Source organism: Polyergus mexicanus, unplaced genomic scaffold (genome assembly GCF_030449975.1).
Source record: "Polyergus mexicanus isolate NDT 795.1 unplaced genomic scaffold, iyPolMexi1.0 SCAF_14, whole genome shotgun sequence".
Lineage (NCBI taxonomy): Eukaryota > Metazoa > Arthropoda > Insecta > Hymenoptera > Formicidae > Polyergus > Polyergus mexicanus.
Window position 1 is genome coordinate 6762019 of NW_027223334.1, and position 19204 is coordinate 6781222.

The 19204-nt window shown below is 38.0% G+C and overlaps 1 protein-coding gene across 10 annotated transcripts in view; it reads right to left on the minus strand.

Moving 5' to 3' along the window:
• LOC138939392 (protein unc-13 homolog B-like) overlaps positions 1 to 19204 on the minus strand; it is a 161152-nt gene that overhangs the window by 119784 nt on the left and 22164 nt on the right. For 8 of the 10 annotated variants that reach the window (XM_070307122.1, XM_070307123.1, XM_070307124.1 and 5 more), the window contains 7 exons: positions 14908 to 15031; positions 10316 to 10405; positions 3671 to 3790; positions 1861 to 2030; positions 1404 to 1600; positions 1032 to 1064; positions 197 to 324 (listed from right to left, as the gene is read on the minus strand). In XM_070307122.1, coding sequence (XP_070163223.1) covers positions 197 to 324; positions 1032 to 1064; positions 1404 to 1600; positions 1861 to 2030; positions 3671 to 3790; positions 10316 to 10405; positions 14908 to 15031 — 862 coding nt within the window. The remainder of the gene's footprint in view (positions 1 to 196; positions 325 to 1031; positions 1065 to 1403; positions 1601 to 1860; positions 2031 to 3670; positions 3791 to 10315; positions 10406 to 14907; positions 15032 to 19204) is intronic. The other 2 variants (XM_070307126.1, XM_070307130.1) reach the window with 2 other exon arrangements.

Sequence of the window (19204 nt, forward strand, 5' to 3'; positions counted from 1 at the left end):
AATAAAAATATGTAGATTTATTTAATATATAATATATTTTATCATTATACATATATAGCAAATAAATATAGCGTCTAGAATTTGTAAACGCATAAGAATAAGGGAAAGGAAAGATGAAATAAGGGACAAAAAAAAAGTAGGAGATTTTTATTTGATAATCTGCAGTGCATTTATAATTAGAACTTATTGTTAGTACCTTTCGCTCCCCGTCTTTTTGTAGTAGATGTCGTGTTGTTTGAGTAGTACTCAGTGTCGCTATAAATTCTCGCGTCGTCGACCTTCGTTCCGTGATAATCATAACCCTCGCTGTACCAGCCGTCTTGGCTGAAAGTATGAGATAACGATCAAAAAACATTAATCACATCAGGAATGAGGGATTGAGCCGCAGATGAGATGACTCGTGATAAGGGACTTTTATCAATCTTCTTGAATGATCAGCTGCGATTACTAACCGCATCATGCAAATGTCTGTGAATTGATTAATGCATCATTTGAACTTGCTAATTAATATTTTCAATAATTCATGATTTTTATTTTTAATCACACTTTCATAATCTTTTCTTCAAAATTAAATAAAAAAAAAAAAAAAACATATCCTCCCTTAAAAATTCTTAATACTTTTAAATAGCAGAAGTAAAACCATGTATAATTAAAATAAAGCCGTGTACAACTATTAATTAATTAACTATAAAGCGTGAATCTTTTTATTATAATATTATAATTGTATTTTTATATACATTATATATAAATACTTGGCAATGCGATGGCCTACATTATAACAAAACGGCTCGCTCGAATTGTAATCACTGTTGCGATCGATGTGTTTGCTATTGCATATGGTTAATTGAGTGCAATGGAATTGCACAAGCTGGCCTAGCATTGTGATAATACGCGAGATGGTGCTATGCGGGATCGTGATATGCTTGGTAAGAACAAAATATGATAGATGAAGTTGATAACCGCGTATGTGCTGTAGAAATGGAGATCATTGAAATTCTCACGAAACCGCACGGCCGCGCTCGTATTCGTACCTGTCATCGTAATCCCACGTGTGCTTCCGTCGTCTGAATCAGGCAAAAAAATAATAAACGCTTTTCTTCCGTTATATCAATCTCAATAAACTTATCAATCATATCAATCTCTATAAAGTTATAAAAACCATGCGCAATTGTCGCATAGACAACAAATGTTATACATATTTATGTATCAAATAGCGTCGTAAATTAACGCGTACAGAAACCGCCAATGTGTGTGTGTGTGTGTGTGTGTGTGGCGTGCGTGTTTAGCACATTAGTTTATTATCTCATTATTATATGTTATAATTAAATATATCGAATTGTTATAATTGAGTATACTAGTCGTGTGAATTATGACGATAACTCGATTCGTTTGTATTGTAATACCTATATTCCTTGTAGTGCTTCGGTCTACTGTTGTAAAAGAGTGGCTCGGAAGACTCTGAAGGGTGCTGCTGGGTCTGCAAGTATCTCTGCGGTAGACCGTCCTCCGGATACGGCTCGTCGTATCTCGGACTATGGCCCGAACTTCCGTAACTTCCGTAATTACCAGGCGCCAGCCTTCCTGCGACGGTGACTGGAACCTGACGACGTTATCCTCTTAATTTACCATCGCTTAATTAACGACAAGAGAATATAAGTGGATTGGAACGAAAGTTTATTATTCAAATGACACACAGTCCAATCGTTTGGGACTCTCTACCGTTACGACGAAATAATTGAAATGAATAAAATCGTTATATGTCAGAGATGTCATTCAATAGCGTTCAATAGTATTTATATATTCATTTGATTCGCGAGTGTTACATGCAAGCTTCTCCGCGAGTTCGTCGTCGATCAATACCTGATGATCGTCTCTCTCGTAACTATTTTCTCTCGACGTCTCGAGGGATCTTTGAGGTGTAGCCAATTGGTTAGCCGCTGTACGAAACTGTGAGGCCGAGCTGTTCGCGCCCTGTCCAGCTACTGGATAATTCAAGTCCGACGTGTAGTCAGAATCCTCCGAGTATCCCGCTGAAAAATGAATTACAAAGTATAGTCTGCGCTGTTGAAAATGATCTAGAGAAACTGGAGTAAAAGATTAGCCTGATAATGCCCTGATAACTTCTTTCTTTGATATAGATAATCGAAATGTCGCCTCGCTTCTGTAACGTTGTGCCGAAATCATTAATTTTCTTGCAGCTGACGTATAGCAATGAAACAAAACGCACATAGATGATTAGAAGAAAAAATACAAATCATATTTTAAATAGATAAAAATACAAATTATTTTCACAATAATTTCCACAGCCTCGCTTATATATCGAAATGTCAATATTGGTAATGAAAATTTTTTGCAAAATTCACTCTTATGTACATCGGCATCGTAAATTAACAGTTCTCTGAACAAAACGTGAAGCCACTTCCAACTTGGTCGTGACAGTTTCGCAACTTCCCATCAGACAGAATTGGTCGATATTGGTAGAATCCGGGAACTGAAGTGGTGCAATAGCAGGAAGCAAGATGAATATAATTAACAGTCATGCGACAAATTGATCTTTAGAAATCGTCTCGATTTCCTTTTAGGAGACTCGTGTGTTTCTTCTTGTTTTTTCCCGAAAAATTGAGACCGATAGGAATGCAAATTACCGTACAAAAGGTAATATGGAACATTTGCAAAAACATAGAACGGAAAAATCTGCCAGACACCAACGTGTACAAAGTATCCAATACAAAGAGAGAAAGGAAGAGATAGAGTTAGTCTGCTTACATGCCTTCTCATAACTGTTACACGGGCTTGCTAGAAAGGGTTTACTAGAAAGGGAGTAACAAGAGTGGTAAGTTACCGACGATATACGTCGTTGGCCGATAACACATATGAAACGGCGTCCCTTATGCCTGTTTCTCTCCAGAGTACATCTCGCTACATATTCTCCGTGGATAAGAACGGCGTATAGTCGCCGATCGTAGATAGGGACTAGCACGAAATCAAATTGATTTCTCGCATGAAAAAACAGGGGCGTAAAAGTTTTATGACTTACTCGGAAGTAGCGTTCGAGCGAACGACCTAGAAAGCCACGGTTTCTAAAAATACTGCAAGTATGTCGGACGTGTGGATGAAAGCGTTGTGTGACGTAGGCTGCGGTAAATTAACGCTCGCGATATAAATTTTACAGTTGTATTCAAGCGCGACAATTCAATCTCCCTTCGCGTATTCGCGCCTTCTCGGAGTTAAAATAAGATGCGAGTAGTAACGGTCCGTGAACGATTCGACGCGGGAAAGTATCGCGAGTAGTAAGAGCGCGTCATAAATCAGACGCGGCAAGCCAGTAGGAAGCGAAAAGAGATACATCGCGTGCACAGATCTTTTTGAATAAAACTAAAATTGAAATAATCCAATATATACGCTTTTATTTTATAAAGCTGACTCTCTTTCACAAAGATCAGATCAATATAAAGATTTCTGACTTTCTTCGAAGATGCGTACGTTTCATTTATTCGGATTTGCGCCGTGAATCAAATTTCCTCGGAAGGAAGAGAAACCAGATTCTCCGATATATCGCGAGCGAATGTGCCGGATAAGAGATGGAATCGATCGGGAACGTTTTTCTCTCGTCATAATGAGCATTCGAATAAAATATTAGCCATTTAAACTGTAACTTGACGGTACTTACAGTGGCCTATATTGTATAATATCTGCCTTCGTGCCTGTTCGGCCCGCGCCTCCTGGTCCATCATGTTGTTCAGCATTTCCAGCTTCCTCTGCAGATCAGCCGCATCCGTGTTCTCGGGGTCTTTCGAAAAGATAGATATCGATGGGGAAACAGTTAATCGCGAGTCTCGATAATTTGACATCTTCAGTCGATCTGTCATCCTAAGTTTACTTAGATACGAAAGATTCTCTCGCGAAAAGAAAGATAAATAAATTATTGAATACATGTACACATACTGCCTACATATTGTCTCTACAATAGTATTCCACTAGTAGATCTAACGAGAGCCCGCGACGATGAGCAGCTATAAAAATTTTACATTTTTACGCGAAATATTATTTAATTATATATTTTTCATAAAAATAACGTAAAATAGAATGTAAAATGTTCATAAATTGCGTCTGTTTACAATATTCGGATGTACACATTGCTCGAAAATTGCGCAAATCTCGATAAGTGCTCCAAAAAGAGCAGCTACGCTATAAATTACCCTATATAAATAATGTAACTCTCAGCGTTATTCCGTCTCTCTCTCTCTCTCTCTCTCTCTCTCTCTCTCTCTCTCTCTCTCTCTTTCTTCCTCCTCTCTGTTATAATTACATATTGAACCAATAAACTCCAAGGAGAGTTTGTAAACTTTATCAAGCAACGACAACGCGACTCGCCGCTTCCAGAGTTTCAGGCCGATTTATTACAGGACTACCTCCATCGAGCTACCCCACATCCCAGTCAACAATTCTACCGCTCTGACGATATTAAAGAATATTCCCCGGTGTACAAAAGAGAGAAAGAGAAAGGAAGAAAAAGACGACCGTCTCGGCGTTTACTCGACGAACAAACCGAGTGCATCAATTTTCCGCGTCATCCTCGTGCTTCTCATTCTGTCCTTAAGGAGAATCTACCATCTAACTATCACTTCGATCGGCTACTTAGAATGTGACATACGTACGCAGCATCATGATGAAAGTACCTTCTTCCGTTGACGTTATTCCAAAATAGGATTGCACTTATTATTCCATCCGCGTCTTCTATGCTCTTTTTGTAGCATTTAATTCTTACAATCTTACTTGCATATCTGTCTTTTAATTAGTACAGATGGTTTTTCGGTTACGAAATAATCGGTCGTTGCAATATACGCAACCTTGGCATGCATATTTTGCATTTCATCTCTGCGGACGTCATAAAGTCGTACGTGTCTCATAACGCGTCTTACGCGTCGTGCAATTTCTGTTGAATCTTGGTAATCGTCAGCACAACTTGCAGCTGTGTACCATAAAGAACGTATTTTTCGTTACTCTGGTCGCCTATCCTTCTGAATGCAATTAAGAAAAGGGTCAAGCCCTGAAGGAGATCTTCCGCGTCGTCTCGGGAGAGTACTACTTTCCTTTGAGGGGCGCTCGTTTCGGTCCTACCTCAACCTCGGCGGTGTATCTCCACCCTCCTCCTCCCCGATGACCCTCGTTACTCGCCCTGCGATTCTTTCGTCCGTTCTGCCGCGCCGACTCTCTGTCCTTTCTTCTTAATAAAAAAAAAAAAAAAAAATTTGCATCCAACTGTATCCGTAACGTAGTAGTTAGAAAAAAGCGGTCTGGCACTTTCGACACGCCTTCCAGTTGTTTCGTATTCCCAGCTGGACAAAGTGAAATAAATGCAATGTTGCAACTGCAGGCGCCGGTAATGGCACGACAGTAACAGCTGGCCCACATATTAATAAACTTTGAGCGACAAAGCGCGGTGACGCGCGTAGTAAAAACAGACAGAGTTGTCTCCTTGCCGTTTTTGTTTTCTTTTTAGTGCTTTTTCTATTTCCGCTTTGCTCACTATTTCCTTTGTTACTTTATTGGACATCGTTCACCTTCAAGCGGCTATATTAGGGATATTGATATCGATACGATATCGCAATCGAATATAATTGGCGACGATTTCACGTATGAATAAAAGTTCAACGATACATAGGAAATCTCAATTATTTTACATTTCTTTTTATCTTTAGAAATTTTAACAATGCTATTTATATTATCCGCTAAATATTCGAAGCGTGTTATTTTGTTCATTTCAATCGCGAGAAATTTTGTTAAATTTTCTCCGTCATTTTTAACTTTGTGCACAATTATAATAGAGCGACCTTCCGGAATCGAAGGAGAGATCGTATTTCTCGCGGGATTCTCAAAGAAACGAAATAAATTTCACACAATAGAGCGCCGAAACCCGTAGTTCCCACCCTCTTCATGTACCCGCGCCGCTTGAAGAAATTATACCACGTTACCGCTGCTTCTCAAGCAGACTCTATTGATTCTTCCACGATTTCAGAGAATCGCTTCAGCTGACATTAAATGGGCATCCGACGTCTCTTCTCGGTGTAAACGATTGAAAAGATTTTCCGCGTCAATATAAAGCGTTTTGAAAAACGCTTGAGATCTTCTCGATGATAAGACATTTTATCATCGTTATTATATAAAAATTAATTTATTAAGACAGCGAATTTAATTGAAAACTTTGACAATCATAGCGGTGTTTTCTTAAAGATTATCACGCGTTAAACAATTAATATCTATCGTTATTATATTTTCATTTAAATATATTGTATTAATCCGTATAATATCCTTTACAAAAATATCTAAATGATTAAAAAAGTCCAATACTATTTTCAAATTATTTATATAAAAGCTGCAAATCGCTTAAAACGGCACTAGAATTGAATCGTGTATTTGGTTTCAAGCAGGTCACCTTATATACTAGCAAGCAATACAGGTAAGGATTTATTGGCAAGTTAAATCCCCGGAAGGTCGTCTTCGTTCTATTCATCACTCCTCGTCGCTCTTATCTTTAACTCCATATATCCGGTTTGCCCCTTCGTGCTCGGCCACACACGTGGCTGAGCAGAAACGTGCAATTAGTACATTTCAAATAACACACAAGGCATATAAATAGAACATTTCCCGATTATTAGACAGATGAAATATCAATGAGCTAGTCTGATAAGTATCAACGATATCGAATCGCACCGGTCGCTGCTCAATCTTATATGCAATTCCAATTTTTGACACATTTTTGTGATATTTTTTGACAGTAAAAAATCCTTAAGATATATATATATATATATATATATATATATATATATATATATATATATAATTGCAGACAATAATCAAATTGATTATTAATATCAATTTATAAATGTACGAGAGAATATTTTGAAGAGATGAGGAAAACTGCGTTTCGGACTCGCATATCAATACCAGGCCGATAATTTGTTCATTTAATTGAGAAATGTTCTATTTAAATTACTCTGCGCTGTACATAAATTTGTATGTACATATCAATCGCTATTTGCTTCCATTTCGAATGCGAAATAGACTTTTTCGTAGGCAAGAAAGTCGGATGTATATTGCGCACAAGATAGATACGTGTTTCGCGTATCGAACGTTATACTAGCTGGTATTTGATGTTGCACTGTACACATCTCACAAATAAAAAGACTCCTCCTCTTCTTTATAATACGTAATATTGTGTTTCGAGCAATGTGTACACATCTCTTATTTATCTCCTCGTTAAAAATTAAAAAAAAAAAAAATTTTTTTTTAAATTAAATTATTCTTGGTTACGATAATTACTTTTTTCATTTGAATTTAAAAAGAAAATTTTAATAACAATCATGAATATTTGTAAATTATTATTATCTTAGTATATACGCAATATATAAAAAAGAATCTTGAAGAAAAACTGAACAAACAACTTATCTCAACACTCTTTCAAGGTGTCTCATTCGAAATACCGTCTTCATTGTGCGAGAGAACAGTCGCGGAGGAAAAAAGAATAGGTACATACTCCACAATGCTTGCACTCATGCTTGAATAAGATTAAACTATAAGGACTCTTCCGTCATCGTATCCGAACGAATTCGTACTTAACGATGGACAGTGTACTAACCACTAATATTGATATTGCTCCCCCATCGTGGTTTGTTTGTGATATTCTGGCGTTAACTTTACTAATAATGCCACGGCACAATTCTTGTGTAACTAATTACAAAATACAGATATAGTTACGTAAAACAGATAGAGAGACGGAAATAGCGGAAAAAGGGAAACAAGTGTCTACGAACAATCGTTAATTACAGTGTCGCAGCCATAGCTTAATGTATCTGCAGGTACCCTCTCTTTCGTGTATCGTTACTTGAAGGTACAAACAATAGAATTTCTGATATCTTTTTCTTCATTTCCTTTAGCTCATTCGAAATCCGCTCCCCCCCCCTATTGTGCTATCGCCGCGCCACTGCGTGCACGTGCGATGGTGCTCCGGGAGTAAGTGTGTGTGCTCGCAAAAAAAAAGATGTACCTGAAGAGAGAAAGTCTCCTTTGTCTTCGATCGATTCAAGTTAATATCGACCAATTGAAGGAATGGAACGCGCAAAAATGCAGCGCCTGAGAGAATAAGGCGCCGACGTGCTTTTGAAGAATTATTATATTACATATATTTAATCGCGATGCAAAATTTACTTTTCTCTGATAAAAGTTATTTTTTAAAAATTAAGATACATAAATTAAATAATAATTCTCTAATTTACAGAATAGCTACGGGTCTATTTAAATTTATATATATATATATATATGCTACGATAATACTTTTTTTCTAATATATAATAAATATCTGATACTCTCATCTCCTTTTAAATTATTTAATTAAAAAATTACGTAACTTTCTTCAGGTTCTCCATATTACAAACGAGTCGTGTACTCGAGTATGCTGTAATAATGTAGTTCATTGTCATAATACTCATCAGTGCGTATAATAAAGCCAATTAAAATGATATTAAACTAATGCGAAACAAGGAAACAGAAATATTTCAATAAACAAATACTTGAGGATAATTCGAACAAATCGTTTTTTGATATGCATGTTTGTCAAAGAAACGCATAGTAGTTAAAACTGAGTAAAAATCGCGTTATTCTCTTTGATCGTCGAGGGAACGGTTTTTGCATTTTCATTTGTTTCTCTTACCGTTAATGCTAGTAAATTTTTCACTACGTGCGTCACTCAAAAAACACGGTGCTCGTTTGAAAGGCACGTAACGTTCGGTGACTGCTTCACCAACACCGTCAGATAATAATACTGATCGGGAATTATAAAGCATCGCATGGGAAATATTTTATCTCATTTGCAACAATATTGCTGCGTATAATACCGTGTATTTTTGTTTCCCGATAAAATGGAATAACAATAGCGCGCCGGACGAGGATAATAAAAAGAATATACGTGAAAGCAGAAACATCGAACATCCTACCTCTTTTCGCTAAAATCACACATGACAGATTCACACGCAGTGATCTGGTGATGAAGGTGGGGGGATCATTCGGGTGATGCCGTGCTTGTTTTACGGTGACGTGTTACTCGATCGAGACGACGTTCGAGACGAGTGATATGTCGAGTGATAAACCGACGTATCGCGCAACGCGGAAAAGTAATCGACGAACGGCGGGAAAAATTACGAGGAGGTTGCCGTCGACCGATGATGCAGCCCGTCGTCGACGATTTCCGCGGTTAAAAGTTTCAATAGGGTTTCCAGTAACACGGCCGCGCTCGTCGCCCCGATGCGATGTCGTAATTAAAGTCAGCTAATCAGGTATGAAATCGTATGAAAGTCCGCCGTGAACGTCTGGAACAACTTGTGTCTACTAGTCGCGTGACTACCACCCACTCAAGTGCATACATTCCCGTTTTCCTTCTCTCGACACGCACGTAGTACATACGTAAAGCTCAAAAGCAACTGCACACACTTAAGTTAATGAAACGAGCCGAGGGGAAGATTGTGTGTGGCTGTGGTGGAAGACAAAAGATACCCGACGATGGGGCGCGGATAATATACGGATAAAACTGCCTCTCGTAAAACCATCTTTCGACGCGACGACGAGTCCTATTTCACACGCTAAGAAGAACCGAGTTTCCGTAATTATTATTATAAACGCTCCTCGTTATCCGACAAAAACGGCCAATTCGCGCGCATTAAAAGCGACGCGTGAAAAAAGATAAGCCGAGAGATTCGGGACTCGAGGAGAGAGGTTTCTGGTGCAGTGACTGACGAGCAAGAAGGAATATGTTAACGCTAATTGCGTACAAGTAAATTAAATATTCCTTATCGCGGATCGTGAACGTGTATATTGACACATATAATCTCCAAAGATTCAAAATAATTATTCAATCCTCTCGTTTGTTTCTGAGAAAAATAACAGAAAGGATAATACAATCGATAGTGATATAAAAATTCGAATTTTTATATTTGCAACGTGCATTGGCATTCTGTGACTTTAAATAAGGACTACTCAATTACGTCTCCACAGAGACATCATATATCTTGATTATAGAAAACTCTTCGAAAGAACGCTTATCACAGTAATTTAATCGTAATAAATCATTTTAATAGAGAAATTTGAATTTAAATTTTATAGCGAGAAATTTACGCAAGATGCAAATCCACGATCCGCGAGAATATCACAATTCGTATGACACTCGGATGCAGATCGGTCGGTGGAGTCGAGACGGTAAAGCAAAAATAGAGATCTCGCGATCAACGACGATCCCACGATCAGGATCTTTTAACGAGGGTACCTGAGCCACACATGGGCCGGGCTGCTCGCAACTGCATTGCTGTTTTGCTCGTTAGCAGGGCTTTCCATCCAGTTCGTTGTACGCGTTTTCCTGATTGGTTAGACACTGATCAGACGGAAGATTGTGGATGTGTGCATGATACGAGTGGCGATCACGTCCATCGTTTTGCGCTCTTCAGCGCGTGTCATCTCCCGCGATTGCGATTTCCAAAAGTAATACGCGAACTTTTTCGTCTCGTAATCATTATGGTCTCTGCCGCTTGAAAAATGAGATAATACAACATACAATTGCACGTGTATCTTTGGAATGTGTCTTTTCTTCGATTAAAAGCTCAAATAGTTTTCATCTTATTATGTTAAATATGCTGTTAAATAATCTTGTAAATATGTATTTATTATGTAAAATATCTCGTTTTTCTAAAACTTTCTTTTATCTATGGCTTCTTCATTATTAAACTTTTAACGAGCATCTTTTTTATATTAAAACAAAATATACAACATTTAATATTATTATAAGTAATTCTTGAATTAAACTTCAAAGTATACTTAGAATTAACACGAAAATAAAGGATATAATTTTTCTCCGTTCTAAAAAGAAAACATCAGCTATAAATTGATCAAAGAATCCTGAGATGAAAGAAAGTGCCAAAAGCTCACGACACCGTATGTACTCGAGAAAAATATTATAAGGTAATCAAAAAGAAAGAACAGAAAGAGAGAGAGAGAGAGAGAGAGAGAGAGAGAGAGAGAGAGTCACATCGAGAAAAGACACAAAAGATTTTGACAGCAAGATCAATATTTTCCTTTCATATCTTTCTCTGAATTCATTGAATTATAACAATAGATATGGCAATTTTCTCCTAGTCGGTAAGAAAGCTCGAGTAAGTATGTTTTAAAATTACAAAAGTTTATCTGACCATACTTGTTACTTTGGCCAATTTCACAGGACGAAGTATGTATAGAAGAAAAGTAAAGAGAAATTATACTGCCAACGCAAAAGTTGCACACGCGCCGTTACATAAGTATTAATTTCAAACGAACGTCGTTACAGCAACCATCTGCAATTTCCGAAGAAATTATATTATCAACTTTCGACATTTTAAGTTCGCGAAATTGTAAGTTTACGAGTTCGCAGGAATTATATTTTATCGGCTAATATAAATATATACTTCGACAAGTAGCAATCTACATTTCTCGAATTTCTCGAAACTCCAATTCCTTCCGTTGCTCGTCTCTTTGCGAAAGTCCTCTTGATTTTTTTCCAAAACACTCTCTCTTCTCTCACGTCGCGTTATTCCATTTTACACGATAAGGTAGAAGAACGTTTCTCTTTCTCCGCTCTCTCAAACAAAGTCAATAACAAATGGTATTACCGGCTGACGGGAAATGTACATTGTGTGCGTAAAAATCTATTAAACAGCACGGTTGACTGGTGGATCGAAAAACCGGAAGCGATGGCGGGAAAACGCGGGCAAAAAAATGAAATAGCATGAGAAAGAAAGAGAGCTTAGCGGATCCACGCGGCTAAACTATACGACGACGTTTGCCGTATGTATGCTACGAGGGTTTATTATAAACGGCCTCGTTTTCCTTCATTTCGCAACACGGTCAAGCAATGCATCGCGTGGTGAAAAATAATTTGCGCCTTTAATGGAACGCAGAACATTCGTACGTCGCCGGGACGAGCCTCTCGCTCGGTATTAAAAAAAGAAAAAAATACGCGCACCCTCGACGCGACCCCCTGATCGCGATAATATTACGCGACGAAACCTTTCTCTAAGAACTAGAAATAAATCTCTGCGAATTTGCATAGAAATTAAGACGCGCGTCTATATGTACTATCGGCCGAAATTTATTCGCGGACTATATTAAAAATATCAAGATTGCTTTATCGTGTGTTCGTAAATCCATTTCGGATTCAGGAGGACGATCGAGCGAATTGTTAGGTACGATTAGCCCCTTTTCCAAGTGCTTTTCATCGCGAAAAATCGATAGCGTATCGATCGCGCGGGCGTGTCGACGACCGGGCACTAGGTGAAAGCACGTCAATCCTGGTTAAAGGGCCGGATTACGTGGACCCTCGCAGACCCTCGCGAACCCTCGTAAATAGCGATAATGGAATGTCTCACGTATATTACAATATATATGTATGTATGCGAAAAGACGAGAAAAGTTGTACTTGTTGCTGCCTACGAGTTTGCCGAAAACTCGGCGAATCGCGCATCACCAACGTCGATATTCGGAGATTGCCGAGGGATCTCGCCTGACTTAATAATCGCCGAAGCGAGTAACGAATCGTTGAAAGACCGCAAAAAGTCAACAAGCGCAAACGTAAACAACTCCACACGCGTACTTATGATATTAAAACTTTATATATTCGTTGCAAATATTTCTCGCCCCTTTTTCTTTTCTCACGCGTGTGTCCTATGAGAGATCTTAAGCCCGTTAAATATCACATTGAGATATACGATCGCAACGATTTTAAATTCCGCTCGCTGCAAACGACCGAAAGAAACACTCGTAACTTCGCGTAAAGAGCGTAAATTCGTGGTCCCTTTCATTTGCTCGAAAATCCCTCGGTATTTTCTCGAGAGTACTATACACCGTTTCCTTATTACTTTTTATTACGCAAAATTTCAGACATCGAAATCATTCAAGAGAGCACGTAACTGCGTAAGGCACGGCGGAAATGCGCGGGCGACGAGCCAGCAACGGATTCGACAAATTCACAGATGTATTCAATTAAAAGTTCGTCCCTCTTGTCGCTCTCGTTCGACGAGAAAAAGCCGTGAACAGCTCTTGCCGATGATGGCTTCGCGTCATTCTTTTTCTCGCTTCCACGAACTCGATATTGCGATCTCGTCGAGTGATACGAAGAAAATCATCTGGTGATTCTCGTATTTTATTATCATCCCCATTAACCTCGCATCTTATCACCCTCATCACGAGAAATCAAATTAAACGTATGACATAAAGTGAGTTGTAAAAAGATAAGCGAGCAATTAATTTTGCGATAAAAAATTTACAAAATCTCTATTACAATTAGTGATTAACGATTCATAAGCATGTCGAAGCGATTACTATTTATCGAAGCAGATATTAATTTCGTGTGATTTATATACTCATTTAAAGTAAGAATATATATCACGGCTTCTCTTTCATTGCTCTAATCACATGATTCTGTGCAAGATTCGTACACTACGTTCTCAATTTAAAATAATAGAAAAGTTACATCGGAATCGACGAGAAACTTAAGGCGCGAGAATTCAGGCATTAAAGAAATAATTATTATCCTAAATATCAGAATTAAACAATAAGTTATTTTGCTGATTAGTACGCGCGCGATCATAATTAATTGTGAGTGCGTGAATTATATAAATGCCGTAAAAGAGCAGTAAAGAATAAATAAGAAAGGAAAAGACCCAGAGGTATCCGATAATGGCAGAGCAACTCTGAGCCATTTATGAATTATATAATGTATTTATTATTTATAAGATTAACTATTTATTTTTTCGCAATAAATCTATGTTATGTTATTGTATAATATAAGGCATATAGATGATTGTGTGATATGTGCACGTATATGTTCTACATTTTAATTTCAAATATTTAAAATATAATATAATTTCAGATACTTAAATATAATACAATTAATATATATATATATATAATTATTTAGAATATTTATAAAAAATTTTATTTTGTAGTATATTTAATATACATGAAATAAAATATATATTATGAAATAAAATAAAGTTTACATTTAAAAAAAATATTTTTTTTCCCGTAAATTATGTAAATTTTTATTAATTTTTTATTTGCGATCAGAATAATAAATTAGCAATAAATTAATAAATTGAGTATGTCATACATCGAATTTGATTTCTCGTAATAAATATGCCAGATTAATAAAGGTTTCATTATCGATTACAAGCGAATGACGGGCAATTAGTACTAGAAGTTTCGCTTCGTGCATTCGGTTTCTTCGATAACGACCCTTATCTCTTAGCGTTAACCCACATTCTTTTCGAATCAACCTCCGTCTACTTTCGCGAGACATTCACGTCTGTTTTATATTACGTTATTTGGAATTCCTCGATTTTGAAATTAGAGAATCGATGTTTTGTTGATACCAACTCGAAATCGAGCTTTCTTTTTTCTACTCGACAAACATACTTTTGGCAATCGCATCGCGTTTAATAAATACCACGCGATAAAGAGCGAACTGTCGCTTTGCGACAGAATTTTATTTTATCATGGCGATCGAAACGCAGTCATGCTGGCGTTCAAGGGACGATTAGGAGCATATAAGCGAATAGCAGATCGGAGATGCAAAATCGCGCGATTCGATGGTGATATGATAATCGATCAATTACGATCTCAAAATACGCACGATTATTTTCGCCAGGAAACCAGAAACCGTTGCAGCCCGGATCTTCTATTCGCTTAACACAGTGACATCGATAAACTGTATACGCCAAACGTATTCCCATATCTCGTATGTACACATACATATGTATATATACGATTACATACGTCAGACATGCGATTTCATCATCTACTGTAATCTAATGGAATCGTGTCGTCACTTACCGTACGGCAGCTCTAGTCGGCAGTCGATTAGAAGCGAATGGTCTGTCGGTTTCTTCGTACCGATGATATCATTGCCCCTCTGCTCCAGCTCCAGACCCAAATTCACCCACTGTCCTGTAGTCTCCTGAAATCGGAAACGTCGTTTTTTTTTTTTTTTTATAAACAAAGTTATATTTTTTTTTAGGAAGATATATGTACATGTATTCTCTAGATTTACTCGGTGGTTACCGCGGTTGTAACTCTTCGTTACGGTCGTTGACTATTAAAATCGTTATGACGACATTCACGTATCTACTCGCAGAAACTGCTACGGTATATCCTCAACGTTCGTGCGTAAAATAATGAATTAATTAATACCGGTCACATTATTCACTCTACCTTCAACAGTACGTTACGCCGGCGGCGCGGGAAATAATTCACTCGAGACAATCTCCCTCTCGTATTCAGGTCCCATCCACGCGCAACCCCAGAGAACAGGTGCAATTATTAGATATGAGCTGTCGTGTAATTTATGTAACCAGAATAACTTCGTTCGAAGCCATATTCTTCGCGCGGAATTAATCTGTACGGATACGATATTACGGATATGATGTACTTTATGGACGTACACATGCGGTTGCATATGCACCCCCATCATTTGGCGCGTCGTCGTTAGAAGAAGGAAAAGCGTTAGGCGAAGAATATTCAATCCTTCAATTTTTCTATTTTCCGATTTTCAAAGCGAAAAATCGTATGTAAATTGCATTGAACACGTGTACGCGGTGAATCTAGAAAAATTTTGACAAAACGCGAAGACCAATAGACGACGAGCGAAACTGGAAAATCGCGAAGTTCAATATATATCGCGTTATATCGCGTAGCACGTAAAATAAAAACATGAACGTAAGATATAATTTCGGGCTTCGATGGTTTAGCGGCTTTAAAAGCTTTATAATCTTCGAGCTCAAGCAAATCACGTCCGAGCGGAGCGTATCAATTTGAGATTTTGCACATAATTTCTCCTCTTAAAAATACAAATTATTCTCGCAAACATGGGAGATAATGATAATTTAAATATGATTTTTACGATTGGTATAGTTAGAAAAACAATTAGCTTGCAAAGTATTTATAAATTTCAACAAGTCGACGGAGAAAAATATATATAATTTAAACTCGGAGAAAAAGAAAACGAGCGACTAGCTTATCTTTGGAAGATAATTTAAACGCGAGAAACTTTAACTTTGCGAACACGTCCACATGCCGCGCTTCGACATCGACAAAGGCGAAGCAAACACCGAGATTGTGGTATGACTGTCGGCGAAAAAGTATTCCTCGAAAACAAGATACAAATCCCGTGGCGGCGCTCTGTCTCGAATGGATCTGTTTGTTTCGAAAAATTCGCTTGAAAATTACAATCGTAACGGAAAAGAAATTGTGGCCAAATGTTTCGACGATGCGTGAGGAAGACATTAAAACAACGATTGCCAAATTATATCAGCCCAACATTGCCGTATATTGTGCCTTGATAAATTTATTTTCTCTCAAAAGAGAATCACACTCATATTATCCGATACAGCATCAATTTTGTATTGAATGTCGGAGGAGCAATGTCGTCGAGACAGCAATAGAAATAATTAACGAGTTATCATTGCGTAATAAGTTGTTATTGTGTCATCATTCTATCTTCTCCTGTGACATGGAAAATAATGGCAATACGATGTTTTTACAATCGATACGTAAATGAGGGTAAAGAGTGAAAATTGCATAATATTATTCCGACACGTGATCTCAACAAACGCGACGCTAAGATATAATCGGTTATTATTAGAGCTAAGTTTTTGCATTTTGCTACTGGAAATCGATAAACCATTTAAAGATCAAAGCGGGCCATCCACATTGTTCGGTGTACAACAACATCTAAATTTCGCCTCTATTCGTCATACGTAATATGAGAAAATATGATATCAAGGTATAAATTTATATTTACCTGACACGAATCTCTCTCCATTTCGAGAAATCGTTCCCGTTTCATGTAAATGTCACGAGTATATTGCAAAATTTTCGCGTATATTTCTTCATGCGAGTTCAGAATTTTAATGAAAGAAAAGAAAAGACAATATGGCAGAAAGAGATGAATTTTTTATTATCATGGGCAAAGTTATAATTTCCTTCGTTGATGTAAAAGAGCATTGCAACCGGCTTCGTAGTAACGCTGCTAAAATAAGAAGGAGTACTGTGCGGTCGTTCGTTCCAGTTAATACCGTCCTATTACGGTGTTACTGGGGGGAGAACCGAATTAGGTTAGCACGGGAACTGGTGTGACGCACCAGTTCGCCCCTACCTTTCCGATTTCAATTTGTTTCCTCGCAACCTGGCCCAATTAACGTGTGAGAAGGGATAAGAAAGGGAGTGAGAGAGACATACGTTTGCCTCTCTATAGCGAAGAAATACACGCGCCATCGATTGATCTCGATCACTTACGAGGAATCCAATATGCACTTTCATAGAGCACCGATATGATTTTCCAATGATGTTAGTTCGGAGAAAACGAGTTTTCACGCAATTTTCACCGACATTCACGACGGCTGTCGTCCCTACCGACAAAAGCCGGCGGTGAAGAAGGCGCCCTTTTTGCTCTCGTCCCAATAGAATGAACAAAATATATTTTTACTTTTTTCTCACATGTAGGAAAATATTTCAAAGTAACGAGAGATGATTGTAAAACCGCGTGTGCGGTTGCCGCTCTTCGCTTCATATCCCAACCCATCATATTTCGTCGCCGTTAGAGTTATTATTTTGCCGGGAAATTGCCGCACGGCACCATTTATTTTCTCCACGTGATAAATAGTTAGAGAGACGTATCGTTAGGCCACGTTTCTGCGCGAATACACGCGACACCGATGTACCAATGTGTGCGCGACACGATCGCTAATAGCGGTTTCTCCGTGTCTTTTTTTTTTTTTTTGCGCTTATCTCTTTTACCGTGATGCTCCTACTTCTGCTCGTCCGCACGAAAAAATCTTGTTTTTTAATCTTGCGACAATAAAAGGAGAATCACCGGCGCGACGACAATGTCGCGAAGGACGATGATCACGTGTAATGATTGCGGGATATGAAGGCGGAGCTGACGAGCACTTGTGAATGGGACATGACGCTCGTGTAATTAAGCGTCTGACGGCACAATGACTTTTTATCGGTAGAAATATTCACGAGTCCTGCGCATACAGTGTCACACCTCTGAGAGGCAGCGCGGGATTTGGCCGGAGATGACGGATGCTGAAGGGGATTAATGGCGACATTGGAGAAATGTGCGCGAGTATAATAAGTCCTTTTGCCGTGAAAAAGAATTTTTCGACTTTCTCGTTATTTATAATCTGAAAACTACGCGATTACGCTCGTCGCAAACAAATTTCGTTTATAATTCACAAAACGATTTTGTTGAAGAAAATAGCTATGAATATTAATAGATAAATTTTAGAAACAGAAAAGAGCTGTCGAGATTGTGTTTTACGATCAAATATGATAGACACATACATTTGCTTAAGGATGCATTTATTATGCACCGCCGATAAATCTGTCTTAATGTTTATCATGGTGGCTATATCCACAAATAAGTATTATTTCGCCCGCATTGATACGAAATTAAATTGTTGAGAGATGTGATTGTGTTAATGCTTAAACGAATTAAAAAAGCTCACTATTGTATAATATTAATTGTCCATTTCGCTAAGCGAGTTTAAAAGACTTTAAGAAGCTTTCGAAAAGCGAAAAATGTATAAAGGTAATAATCGAGTATCGTCTCGTGAGTAATAAAAATTTCCAAACTGTTCGTTTACGGCAATAAATTTACTCGATCGCGTCGTTGATACCAAGTGATTCTGCGCAACAGGATAAATTAATTTTTGTCCCTTTATAACATTACAATATTTACATGACCAGGGGCAATTCGACAATTATATCATCGACCGTTTATTCGATAATATCGGCCCACACATAACGCTTCCCACGCTTCCAACGACGATGACGATGTATGCTTCGGTCTTTTTTCGCGCACGAAAAAAATAAGAGATTCATGTATTTCGATGAAAGTTCGGCTCGACTTAATGGCTTGATTTTCCGACTTCGACACATTTAGAATGAAATCGCCGATGATTGCCGTCAATTCCTCGAGTCAACAAAACGGTCGACAGCACCCACAGACCTCACGAGGTGAGGGTCCTACCATTCTCTCTTCAGTCGAAAGCAAACAGGTAACTCGTCCCCATTCATTCGGACAACGATTCCACCGAAATGTCCTAACTCGTGTGAGGTATCCCTT